This window comes from Babylonia areolata, chromosome 22 (genome assembly GCF_041734735.1).
Source record: "Babylonia areolata isolate BAREFJ2019XMU chromosome 22, ASM4173473v1, whole genome shotgun sequence".
NCBI lineage: Eukaryota > Metazoa > Mollusca > Gastropoda > Neogastropoda > Buccinidae > Babylonia > Babylonia areolata.
The window spans coordinates 29,729,675-29,742,174 of NC_134897.1; the positions used below are offsets into that span (position 1 = coordinate 29,729,675).

The 12,500-nt window shown below is 48.1% G+C and overlaps 1 protein-coding gene across 1 annotated transcript in view; it reads left to right on the plus strand.

The window, feature by feature from the left end:
* Window positions 1-1,801, plus strand: part of LOC143297458 (uncharacterized) — a 10,067-nt gene extending 8,266 nt beyond the window's left edge. Inside the window, exon 5 of the mRNA XM_076609850.1 lies at window positions 1,397-1,801. Within this exon, the coding sequence (XP_076465965.1) occupies window positions 1,397-1,529 (133 nt within the window). The 3' untranslated portion in view covers window positions 1,530-1,801. The remainder of the gene's footprint in view (window positions 1-1,396) is intronic.
* The last annotated feature ends 10,699 nt before the right edge of the window (window positions 1,802-12,500 follow it).

The window sequence follows — 12,500 nt, forward strand, 5'->3', positions numbered from 1 at the left end:
GTATTTCCTCCACCCCCCCCCCCCCACCCCCCAACCCCCTCCACTAGACCTTGAGTGGTGGTCTGGACGCTATCCATACGGATGAAACGATAAACCGAGGTCCCGTGTGCAGCATGCACTTAGCGCACGTAAAAGAACTCACGGCAACAAAAGGGTTGTCCCTGGCAGAAATTCTGTAGAAAAAAATCCACTCCGATAGGGAAACAAATAAAATTTCAGGCAGAAAAAAAACTGTTGTGACAAAAAGAGTAATACAATACAATACAATACACAATAGTAGTAGCAACAGCAGCAGCAGCATTCAAATTGAACCACCATTTGTGGTTTACGTTTTCACTCTACTCCATGCCTCATGATAACCCCAAACCATTTTTTCCCCCTATAAGAGTATCTGTATTTTCCTAGATTGCCATTTAATAATATGCATAAAGAAATGTCTTGAGGAAGTCATTCGGGGTCAAAATTAGACTGACTCCAATCCCTGTGCTCCAAGGGAATAGTAGTGCTAGATTTGTATTGTATTGCTCTTTTTGTCACAACAGATTTCTCTGTGCGAAATTCGGGTTGCTCTCCCCAGGGAGAGCGCGTCGCTACACTGAGAGCGCCACCCCTTTTTTGTATTTTTTCCTGCGTGCAGTTTAAAAAAAAAATTCATATATTTGTTTTCCTGTCGAAGTGGGTTTTTCTACAGAATTTTTCCAGGGACAACCCTTTTGCTGCCGTGAGTTCTTTTACGTGTGCTAAGTGCATGCTGCACACGGGACCTCGGTTTATCGTCTCATCCGGATGACTAGCGTCCAGACCACCACTCAAGGTCTAGCGGAGGGGGAGAAAATATCGGCGGCTGAGCCGTGATTCGAACCAGCGCACTCAGATTCTCTCGCTTCCTATGCGGACGCGTTACCTCTAGGCCATCACTCCACATTATAGTGGAGATTGTCTTGCCCAAATTACACCCCCACTTTCTCGGTCAAGAGAGTTTTAGGACGTTTTAGGTTTTAGGACGGTTCCCAAAGGCCAACTCGCCCCCAGTTAAGGCCGCAGCACTAAGAGCCAAAGCAATATTGCCTCCCGGTTTGAGAGTCATAGTCCTTCACAAAAGACAATGCTGTAAATGTTTTCCAGTTGCACTTGAGAAACAATTGATAATTCAGCTCTCACTTTGCTGTTGGCCCAGTTGTAAGCTTATGCCAATCTGTGATATAAGATGAGTGTTGGCCTCCGTATAAGTATCGATATCAGCTGTTGGCCCAAATGTAAACTTATGTCAATCTGTGATATAAGCTGGGATATAAGCTGAGTTAAGCTGAGTGTTGGGCTCCGTATAAGTATCGCATCAACGAAGCACACGGGACTGAACTGAAGGGGCACGTGTTGTGGTGGTGACTGTGGGCAGGTTCGTGCAGGGCATGGTGTTCTGCCTGAGGGAGAGGATGCACCGCCGCCCCGCGTGCTCGCAGCGTGCCACGGACCTCTACATGAACGTCATCATCCAGTCCAGCATCACCTTCTCCTCCTGTGAACCGTGAACACCTTGCCACACAGCTGATGTGTGGGACTTCACAACAGCTGTATGCTGACACACACACACACACACACAGGGAAACACACACACACACTCAAACACACACGCACACACACACAAACAAAGATCACAGTGCTCTACTGCGAAATATCCACACACGCAGGACACACCACTGCAAAGAAGATACCCCTCCCTCCCCCCCACACATACAGTATGCAACACTGCACAGGAAGCTCCAACACACGCGCCACACAGCACAGATCACTACACAGCAAGATACAACACACACACACACACACACGTGGTGCCGTTAACCTCGAATATTGCCGTTATCCTCGAAAAAACTTTGAACTGTCTGAATCGTATGTCTAATTAATGAGGAATCAATATGGAACTGATCGCCTAGTCGTTTTTTATTTTATTTTATTTTATTTTGTTTTTTATCAAAGTTTATATAAACGCGACGAAACAGAGTGAACAGATTATAATTTAAAAGATAAAACAGTCAGACGTCCAAAAGAAAAAAATGAGCACTCCCGCAGCTGGCACTGCAAACCACCAGCTGGTATACCGCGTCTCTCGGCGGGAAAGCAATTAATTAATTAACTTATGCATCTTTGCATCATTTTATCTTATTGTATTTTCCCTCAGGGCCTAAACTGATCTGAACTGAGTGCAGAACGCCTAAATTTACTGTGCACTGATCTTCTCTTGAATAGATCTCGTCGCTGCGGATGAGAATCTGAACTCTCGCCTCCATGGAATGTTTCAGAACGAGTGCTGACGACAAAGACTATTGCATCGACACTTTACGTCACTCGGCTGAGGGTTGAGCGGGGATCTGTTATTATTTTTGTCTGCAAGTAAAGATAACAGCAGTTCGAGCATAATGGCACCACACACGCAACAACCAGCACAGTGTAAAAGGATACCGCTCATACTCGGCAAACAGCACTAAGGAATATATAGCAAGCCCACAACACGGCAACTACAGCACAGAACATTAAGATGCACACACACACACGCAACACACAATGAGATACCCGCTTCCGCCCCCCTCCCCCACACACAGATCTGCTAACGTTACAGTTCATTCTGATTGGTTCGTGAAGGGGGGGGGAGGGGGGAGTAGCTATGTAATATATTATTATTTTCCCAACACAAATCACGGCATTTTAGAATGAAAAGTTAAATGGAAATTCTTGATTCAGAGAATCGTGCTTCTGTATCATGTCAAGTTTACCAAACATTATTATTATTTTTTAAATTATACATGAAAAAGAAATATACAGGTCTCATAGTTTTCTTTTGCATGTTTTCTTTGTTGGATTTCTTAAAATTTCGTGAGTTTCAAATGAGTTGTCATTTTCGTACAGGTGGCATATGCACAAGCACAAACGCTTAACATATCTCGCTTGGGTAATTTTTTTTTCCTGTTTACATTACATGAAAAACGACCCTGATTTGATCAGACGAAAATTGATTAAAAAAACCAAAACAAACCCAAACAAAACAAAAAAAACCCAACAAAAAACAAACAAAAAACCGTTTGCTTTCAGTAGTTCGTTCGCCTACGCTTATCAAGATTTTTGTTGTTGTTGTTAACGTTATTGTTATAGTTAGTATTTTGTGCACGCTTTTGCAGGTTGTGTGAGCGAACAGTCATGGAACATAATTGTTTTAGTTATTGTAAAGTCGGTTACAGTTTCCCCCCTTTTTTCTGAGTGTAAATCATTCTTGTTTTGTCATAAATTGTTATAAAAATGATATCGTGCAACAACCTCCAGTTTAGCAGAGATGGCCGAGACATGATTATTCTACTTCCGCTGATGTCTGTCATCAGTGGTGGAGTTACAGTTCTTGGTCAGGTCTCTTACAGATGAGGCCGTCCTTGGCAGTCCCTTGTACGGTCAGTTCTAGACCAGACAAGCAGAAGAAATGTGGACAGTTTTCAAGGTAGAATATCTTGCCGGTTTTGCTGTTCATGATCGTGAGAAACATGCGCTCTGGGAATGAAAACTATGCTGAAAGAGACTTGAGAGAAATAGGACATTTTGTTACGAGTATTGGCTGGAGTCAAGCCGGAAGGACAGTAGACTAGACGGTTGAAAGGGTTAATTCAAGCCGGATATTACATGTTTCGAGGATGGGTCAAGGTTAAAAGGCGACCTGTTTAAGTAATTAAAAGTCCGCGTGGACTGTCCACGTGTGTCACCAGGGAGAGAGTGTGTATGTCCAGCAAGGTGATTTTATCGAAGACGTTATTTACTTCTTGATTACGTCTCTCTGAGGGGTCCTGCATAAACCTTTAGTGTAGCTGTCGCTGAATACGTTTTGGAGAAGATAAAAAAGCAAAGAACAAAAACAAAATAAAACAAAACAAAACCGCCGGTTTCTAATTACTGTGATGATTGTGACGCTTTGGTGTAGTTCGTCTTGGTGGTGTGTGAGGGGTGAGATAGGGAGGTAAGGGGAGAAAGGGTGGTGTGTGAGGGGTGAGATAGGGAGGTTAGGGGAGGAAGGGTGGTGTGTGAGGGGTGAGATAGGGAGGTTAGGGGAGGAAGGGTGGTGTGTGAGGGGTGAGATAGGGAGGTTAGGGGAGGAAGGGTGGTGTGTGAGGGGTGAGATAGGGAGGTTAGGGGAGGAAGGGTGGTGTGTGTGTGAGGGGTGAGATAGGGAGGTTAGGGGAGGAAGGGTGGTGTGTGAGGGGTGAGATAGGGAGGTTAGGGGAGGAAGGGTGGTGTGTGAGGGGTGAGATAGGGAGGTTAGGGGAGGAAGGGTGGTGTGTGAGGGGTGAGATAGGGAGGTTAGGGGAGGAAGGGTGGTGTGTGAGGGGTGAGATAGGGAGGTTAGGGGAGGAAGGGTGGTGTGTGAGGGGTGAGATAGGGAGGTTAGGGGAGGAAGGGTGGTGTGTGAGGGGTGAGATAGGGAGGTTAGGGGAGGAAGGGTGGTGTGTGAGGGGTGAGATAGGGAGGTTAGGGGAGGAAGGGTGGTGTGTGAGGGGTGAGATAGGGAGGTTAGGGGAGGAAGGGTGGTGTGTGAGGGGTCAGTGAGATAGGGAGGTTAGGGGAGGAAGGGTGGTGTGTGAGGGGTGAGATAGGGAGGTTAGGGGAGGAAGGGTGGTGTGTGAGGGGTGAGATAGGGAGGTTAGGGGAGGAAGGGTGGTGTGTGAGGGGTGAGATAGGGAAGTAAGGGGAGGAAGGGTGGTGTGTGTGTGAGGGGTGAGATAGGGAGGTTAGGGGAGGAAGGGTGGTGTGTGAGGGGTGAGATAGGGAGGTTAGGGGAGGAAGGGTGGTGTGTGAGGGGTGAGATAGGGAGGTTAGGGGAGGAAGGGTGGTGTGTGAGGGGTGAGATAGGGAGGTAAGGGGAGGAAGGGTGGTGTGTGTGGGGTCAGTGAGATAGGGAGGTTAGGGGAGGAAGGGTGGTGTGTGAGGGGTCAGTGAGATAGGGAGGTTAGGGGAGGAGGGGTGGTGTGTGAGGGGTGAGATAGGGAGGTTAGGGGAGGAAGGGTGGTGTGTGAGGGGTGAGATAGGGAGGTTAGGGGAGGAAGGGTGGTGTGTGAGGGGTGAGATAGGGAGGTTAGGGGAGGAAGGGTGGTGTGTGAGGGGTGAGATAGGGAGGTTAGGGGAGGAAGGGTGGTGTGTGAGTGGTGAGATAGGGAGGTTAGGGGAGGAAGGGTGGTGAGTGAGGGGTGAGATAGGGAGGTTAGGGGAGGAAGGGTGGTGTGTGAGGGGTGAGATAGGGAGGTTAGGGGAGGAAGGGTGGTGTGTGAGGAGTGAGATAGGGAGGTTAGGGGAGGAAGGGTGGTGTGTGAGGGGTGAGATAGGGAGGTTAGGGGAGGAAGGGTGGTGTGTGAGGGGTGAGATAGGGAGGTTAGGGGAGGAAGGGTGGTGTGTGAGGGGTGAGATAGGGAGGTTAGGGGAGGAAGGGTGGTGTGTGAGGGGTGAGATAGGGAGGTTAGGGGAGGAAGGGTGGTGTGTGAGGGGTGAGATAGGGAGGTTAGGGGAGGAAGGGTGGTGTGTGAGTGGTGAGATAGGGAGGTTAGGGGAGGAAGGGTGGTGAGTGAGGGGTGAGATAGGGAGGTTAGGGGAGGAAGGGTGGTGTGTGAGGGGTGGGATAGGGAGGTTAGGGGAGGAAGGGTGGTGTGTGAGGAGTGAGATAGGGAGGTTAGGGGAGGAAGGGTGGTGTGTGAGGGGTGAGATAGGGAGGTTAGGGGAGGAAGGGTGGTGTGTGAGGGGTGAGATAGGGAGGTTAGGGGAGGAAGGGTGGTGAGTGAGGGGTGAGATAGGGAGGTAAGGGGAGGAAGGGTGGTGTGTGAGGGGTGAGATAGGGAGGTAAGGGGAGGAAGGGTGGTGTGAGTGAGGAGTGAGATAGGGAGGTAAGGGGAGGAAGGGTGGTGTGTGTGGGGTCAGTGAGATAGGGAGGTTAGGGGAGGAAGGGTGGTGTGTGAGGGGTGAGATAGGGAGGTTAGGGGAGGAAGGGTGGTGTGTGAGGGGTGAGATAGGGAGGTTAGGGGAGGAAGGTAGGTGTGTGAGGGGTGAGATAGGGAGGTTAGGGGAGGAAGGGTGGTGTGTGAGGGTGAGATAGGGAGGTTAGGGGAGGAAGGGTGGTGTGTGAGGGGTGAGATAGGGAGGTAAGGGGAGGAAGGGTGGTGAGTGAGGGGTGAGATAGGGAGGTTAGGGGAGGAAGGGTGGTGTGTGAGGGGTGAGATAGGGAGGTTAGGGGAGGAAGGGTGGTGTGTGAGGGGTGAGATAGGGAGGTTAGGGGAGGAAGGGTGGTGTGTGAGGGGTGAGATAGGGAGGTTAGGGGAGGAAGGGTGGTGTGTGAGTGGTGAGATAGGGAGGTTAGGGGAGGAAGGGTGGTGAGTGAGGGGTGAGATAGGGAGGTTAGGGGAGGAAGGGTGGTGTGTGAGGGGTGAGATAGGGAGGTTAGGGGAGGAAGGGTGGTGTGTGAGGAGTGAGATAGGGAGGTTAGGGGAGGAAGGGTGGTGTGTGAGGGGTGAGATAGGGAGGTTAGGGGAGGAAGGGTGGTGTGTGAGGGGTGAGATAGGGAGGTTAGGGGAGGAAGGGTGGTGAGTGAGGGGTGAGATAGGGAGGTAAGGGGAGGAAGGGTGGTGTGTGAGGGGTGAGATAGGGAGGTAAGGGGAGGAAGGGTGGTGTGAGTGAGGAGTGAGATAGGGAGGTAAGGGGAGGAAGGGTGGTGTGTGTGGGGTCAGTGAGATAGGGAGGTTAGGGAGGAAGGGTGGTGTGTGAGGGGTGAGATAGGGAGGTTAGGGGAGGAAGGGTGGTGTGTGAGGGGTGAGATAGGGAGGTTAGGGGAGGAAGGTAGGTGTGTGAGGGGTGAGATAGGGAGGTTAGGGGAGGAAGGGTGGTGTGTGAGGGTGAGATAGGGAGGTTAGGGGAGGAAGGGTGGTGTGTGAGGGGTGAGATAGGGAGGTAAGGGGAGGAAGGGTGGTGAGTGAGGGGTGAGATAGGGAGGTTAGGGGAGGAAGGTGTGGTGTGTGAGGGGTGAGATAGGGAGGTTAGGGAGGAAGGGTGGTGTGTGAGGGGTGAGATAGGGAGGTTAGGGGAGGAAGGGTGGTGTGTGAGGGGTGAGATAGGGAGGTTAGGGAGGAAGGGTGGTGTGTGAGGGGTGAGATAGGGAGGTTAGGGGAGGAAGGGTGGTGTGTGAGGGGTGAGATAGGGAGGTTAGGGGAGGAAGGGTGGTGTGTGAGGGGTGAGATAGAGAGGTTAGGGGAGGAAGGGTGGTGAGTGAGGGGTGGATAGGGAGGTTAGGGGAGGAAGGGTGGTGTGTGAGGAGTGAGATAGGGAGGTTAGGGGAGGGAGGTTAGGGGAAAAGGGGGGTGAGTGAGGGGTGAGATAGGGAGGTTAGGGGAGGAAGGGTGGTGTGTAAGGGGTGAGATAGGGAGGTTAGGGGAGGGAGGGTGGTGTGTGAGGGGTCAGTGAGATAGGGAGGTTAGGGGAGGAAGGGTGGTGTGTGAGGGGTGAGATAGGGAGGTTAGGGGAGGAAGGGTGGTGTGTGTGTGAGGGGTGAGATAGGGAGGTTAGGGGAGGAAGGGTGGTGTGTGAGGGGTGAGATAGGGAGGTTAAGTGAGGAAGGGTGGTGTGTGAGGGGTGAGATAGGTTAAGTGAGGAAGGGTGGTGTGTGAGGGGTGAGATAGGGAGGTTAGGGGAGGAAGGGTGGTGAGTGAGGGGTGAGATAGGGAGGTTAGGGGAGGAAGGGTGGTGTGTGAGGAGTGAGATAGGGAGGTTAGGGGAGGGAGGTTAGGGGAAAAGGGGGGGTGAGTGAGGGGTGAGATAGGGAGGTTAGGGGAGGGAGGGTGGTGTGTGAGGGGTCAGTGAGATAGGGAGGTTAGGGGAGGAAGGGTGGTGTGTGAGGGGTGAGATAGGGAGGTTAGGGGAGGAAGGGTGGTGTGTGTGTGAGGGGTGAGATAGGGAGGTTAGGGGAGGAAGGGTGTTGTGTGAGGGGTGAGATAGGGAGGTTAGGGGAGGAAGGGTGTTGTGTGAGGGGTGAGATAGGGAGGTTAGGGGAGGAAGGGTGGCGTGTGAGGGGTGAGATAGGGAGGTTATGGGAGGAAGGGTGGTGTGTGTGTGAGGGGTGAGATAGGAAGGTTAGGGGAGGTAGGGTGGTGTGTGAGGGGTGAGATAGGGAGGTTAGGGGAGGAAGGGTGGTGTGTGAGGGGTCAGTGAGATAGGGAGGTTAGGGGAGGAAGGGTGGTGTGTGAGGGGTGAGATAGGGAGGTAAGGGGAGGAAGGATGGTGAGTGCAGCGACTATGTGTGTTGACAGCAGTGCGAGGTGTGGACAGGTAAGGGGGCGGGGGGATGCGGGGGGGGGGGGGGGAGGGGGGGGGTTAGGGGTGGAGGATTGGGTGGTTTGGTACCTGACGTGCTCAGGTAGATGGGGGTTATGTACTTTGGGGAAATAATATTTATTCTCTGTCTGTCCCTATATAATTTGTATAGCCTGTATCTGTATACACACACGCGCACGTTAACGCGCATTCGCGCTTTTGTGGACATATGAAAGATCGTACACCACCATGATTTATTTAATCATTTATTTGTATATATATATATATATATATATATATATATATATATATATATATATATTCCTTTATCATTCTTTATTCGCGCATGTTTTATAAATTCACTTGTACATATGTCACTTGTACATATGTCCATTACCGCAGCAAAGGATTGCAACTTTTTTATTTTTCGGACTGTGACAGATTTTAGCGGTTTTGATGCAAATATTACCTTGTTACCTGGTGTAATGTACGCATGTAACTTGATTTTTATGTGCTGGCTTTTTGTGATTGTGTTTTGTGTCCCGACCCCCACACACACACACAAGCAAACACACATAATTATAACAAACAAACGCATGCACATACACACATACATACAGACAGACAGACACCCACACACAGACACAGACACACACACACACACACTCACAAGCAAACACACATAATTATAACAAACAAACGCATGCACATACACACATACATACATACAGACAGACACACACACACACACACACACACACACACGTCCACTCTTTCTGTACATGCAAAGAAATAAATGGATCCCATCAACTCTCGGTCCCTTGATTAAGCAAGCAGTGAGCCATTGAGACAGTATCTCCATTTGTGTGTCGACGGCTGTCTCAGATCTGCTGGCCACTTGTCGGTACCCTTTTGTAAATATATTTTCACGGTGTACCTACCGTACAGTACTTGATGTTCATAATCCATTGCCAAAACACTGTGCAGCATTTGATAGTCGCCACATTATTTTTCGCTTTCTCCTATAATTGTCTTATATGTGCCTCTGTATTGAACTCAGTGTTGGTCCTGCTCACTTCAAGAAAAGAAAAAAAAATCAGATTGAATAAATTCGGCAACAGAGTGCTGAGTGTAACGAACCAGAGAATAAAAATCACTTTGGTCTGGTTATGTGTGTGTGTGTGTGTGTGTGTGTGTGTGTGTGTGTGAGGGAGAGAGAGAGAGAAACTACAGTTGATCAAACAAGGGAGAGAAGCGTAGTGATATTGTGTCATGCGAAAATCATGTATCCCAGGAGTTATCTATCTTTACCTCTTGTGACCATTATTCATGAATGTGTGTGCGTGCGTGCGTGCTTCTCTCTCTCTCTCTCTCTCTCTCTCTCTCTCTCTCTCTCTCTCTCTCTCTCTCTCTCTCTCATGTGTGTGTGTGTGTGTGTGTGTGTGTGTGTGTGTGTGTGTGCCGCGCAGAGTCAGTGAGAGACAGAGAACAGGAGTTGTGCACAAGGAGGAGTGTGGGGGTGGCAGACACAGACGGATAGATTTGACTTTCTTGCTGCTCGTATATAACCCCTCCCAACTAACCGAGCACCTCCCCCCACCCTGCCCCACACTTCTCCAACCCTCGCCCTATCCCTCACCTCTCTTACACACACACACACACACACACACACACACACTCTACCCACCCAGTCACTGTGGCTCCTCCTCCCTCCCCACACCCATATCAGCCACCCCCATATCCCCTCCCGGCCAATCTTCCCTCCTTCCCCTTCACACCATTGAGAGAAAGAGCACACAAAAATGGAACACAACCGATTGGTCGAGTTCTTATACTCATGTACAAAGACTAGCGGGAAGCATCTACTGACGACCCGTGGAAAAGCATCTCAAACGAACTGAAAGCTAAATATTATTTGATAAGAAACTCTTGGGAGAGCTGGACAGTATACCTACAAGGTCTTCAGAGAAGAAATCCCCCTCAGTCAAGTGTTTCGGCCCTTAACTCCTTACACTCTAGTGGGGCCTGGCCGCACCCAGGTCATGACTCCTGGATGCCCTTGTATTGCCGCCTCAAACGTGCTCTCAAAATCCTGAAATCAATGGAAGCAAGTTGTAGGACTTGATCTTTGACACAGTTTGGAATAGTTGATTTGATCGGATATGCTGAATGCGCATTATCAGTGCTGAGAGAATTCAAGAAAGCATATGGGTGACAGATCAGAAAGTAAGTTTTGACAGGAATCTGCAAAATAGTGTCGTTTGCAATTAGACCATAGGATGATTATTATGACGCGAGTCTATTTGCGAACGATGCTGCACAGTTACTATAAGCGCTCTCACAAGCGTGTGTTTGTGTGCGGTGTGAGGTGTGTGTGTTTGAATGTCACTTTGTGTGTTTGTGTGCATAATTATGTGATCAAAACCAACAATACAACAGTCTGGTGCGATGTTCCAATAATATGTTATGTCTAATGAGTTAAAGACATGCTTCCCTTTTAATTGTCTACATGTACCCAAAGCCATCGTTCGCAATTAGACTTGTCCGTTCGCATTTACCGTTAGGCACCCCTGCTATTTCAAACGTGGACAAAATGTTGAAAAGAATGAGCAGACGACCTTTTCCTGGTGCAGCCAGTCGGAGAAAGCCTTCAAAAACAAAAGAACTACGTTTGACTTGCGTACGACATGTTATCTTTACAGTACACACGTTGAGCTGGTCGCTTTGACTGCATCGTTCGCAATTAGGTCTACCTACCCTAATGAGAGGTAATCTGCACAGTTTCTCTGGTCTTTTCTTTCTTTCTGTACCGAGAGAGCGCACATATCGGGTGTCCCCCCAAAAGAACCGCTTTTTGACAAATATTTTCTCAGTGGTAGAGAAACCGAATTCATTGAAACTTTCCACACAGTAACCTTAGGGTATCATCAGCAAGTATGCAAAATATCTAAACGTTCGGACGCAAATTATGCGAGTATTGTCAAATTCAAAACAGCATGTCAAAAAATCCAATATCAGAGCTGTGCGATGTGACCTTCATCATGTTCATCCAGTTGCCAGGTGTTGGCATCTGTCAGTCGATGTCAGTCTAAAAATAGCCTGTCTGGGTGTCAAGTCTATCGATTTATTTCTATTATTATTTTTTTATTTTATTAATTTTTTTATTGTCGTCTTATAAAATACTTGTCACTGAGAAAATACTTGTCAAAAAGCGGTTCACTTTTTGGGGGGACACCCGATATGTACGCCCTAGCCCTTGAAAATTATTAAAAATGTTCCATATTAGCTGAAGCAGACATGCACTGCGCAACAGACCTCGAAAACTAATTTGGAGATGCAGACGCAGTTCTAAAAACATCGGATATTTCATGTACTGTAGTCACACACTATTTAACTTTACACTTGATGTTTTCCTATCCGTCGTCACGTGTAGACTGAGTTCTGTCACGTTAAGTTTCTGTGGTTGTCTGAGCATTTCTAATGAAGAGAAAGAAAGACAGAAACATAAGATAAAGTAAAGGCTGCTATCTGTCATAATTTTCTGTTGTTGCTTCTAACTCTGTCGATTTCTTCTGTTGGTTAGCTCCGAGGTAATGTGCTTCACCCAAAGCTTGTTCTGTGTTCCCCCCCCTATCAAGTAAAGATAACAAGTTTCAAGTTTTAATTATCCTTTCACTCCTATTGGAGTATGGAGGATTACTGCAAAATAGTGTTTTCATGCCCAGAACAAACATTTCCAAACACACAACATCACATAAAAGCTGAGAAAACACATTTTTTTAAAACTCCAAAAGTGTTGTTTGGCAACATTTGCAAATCTAATCATCATACTTACAGCTAAAATTACTTCTTCTTTTTTTTTGGCCTCCTTTGAGCAAATTACAAAAATTTAAAACCGATTTTGGAGACAGATATTTTTTTTAGGAACATATCTATTTCGTAAGTGATCATAATTGGGACATTCCATTATAAAACGAAACTCATCCCCAATCACAGACATGTTACAAACCTTACAAAGTTGTAACTCTCGAGGTATACCTTCGTGTCTCCCTGTTTCACACACACTGTCTCTCTCTCTATCAGACTGAAGATTTTTTTTCGGTCTCTTATCTATTCACATAGTGCCTGAGAAACAAATTTGAATTCTTCACCGAGTAACGTTTTGATCTTCTATTTGGCAACGG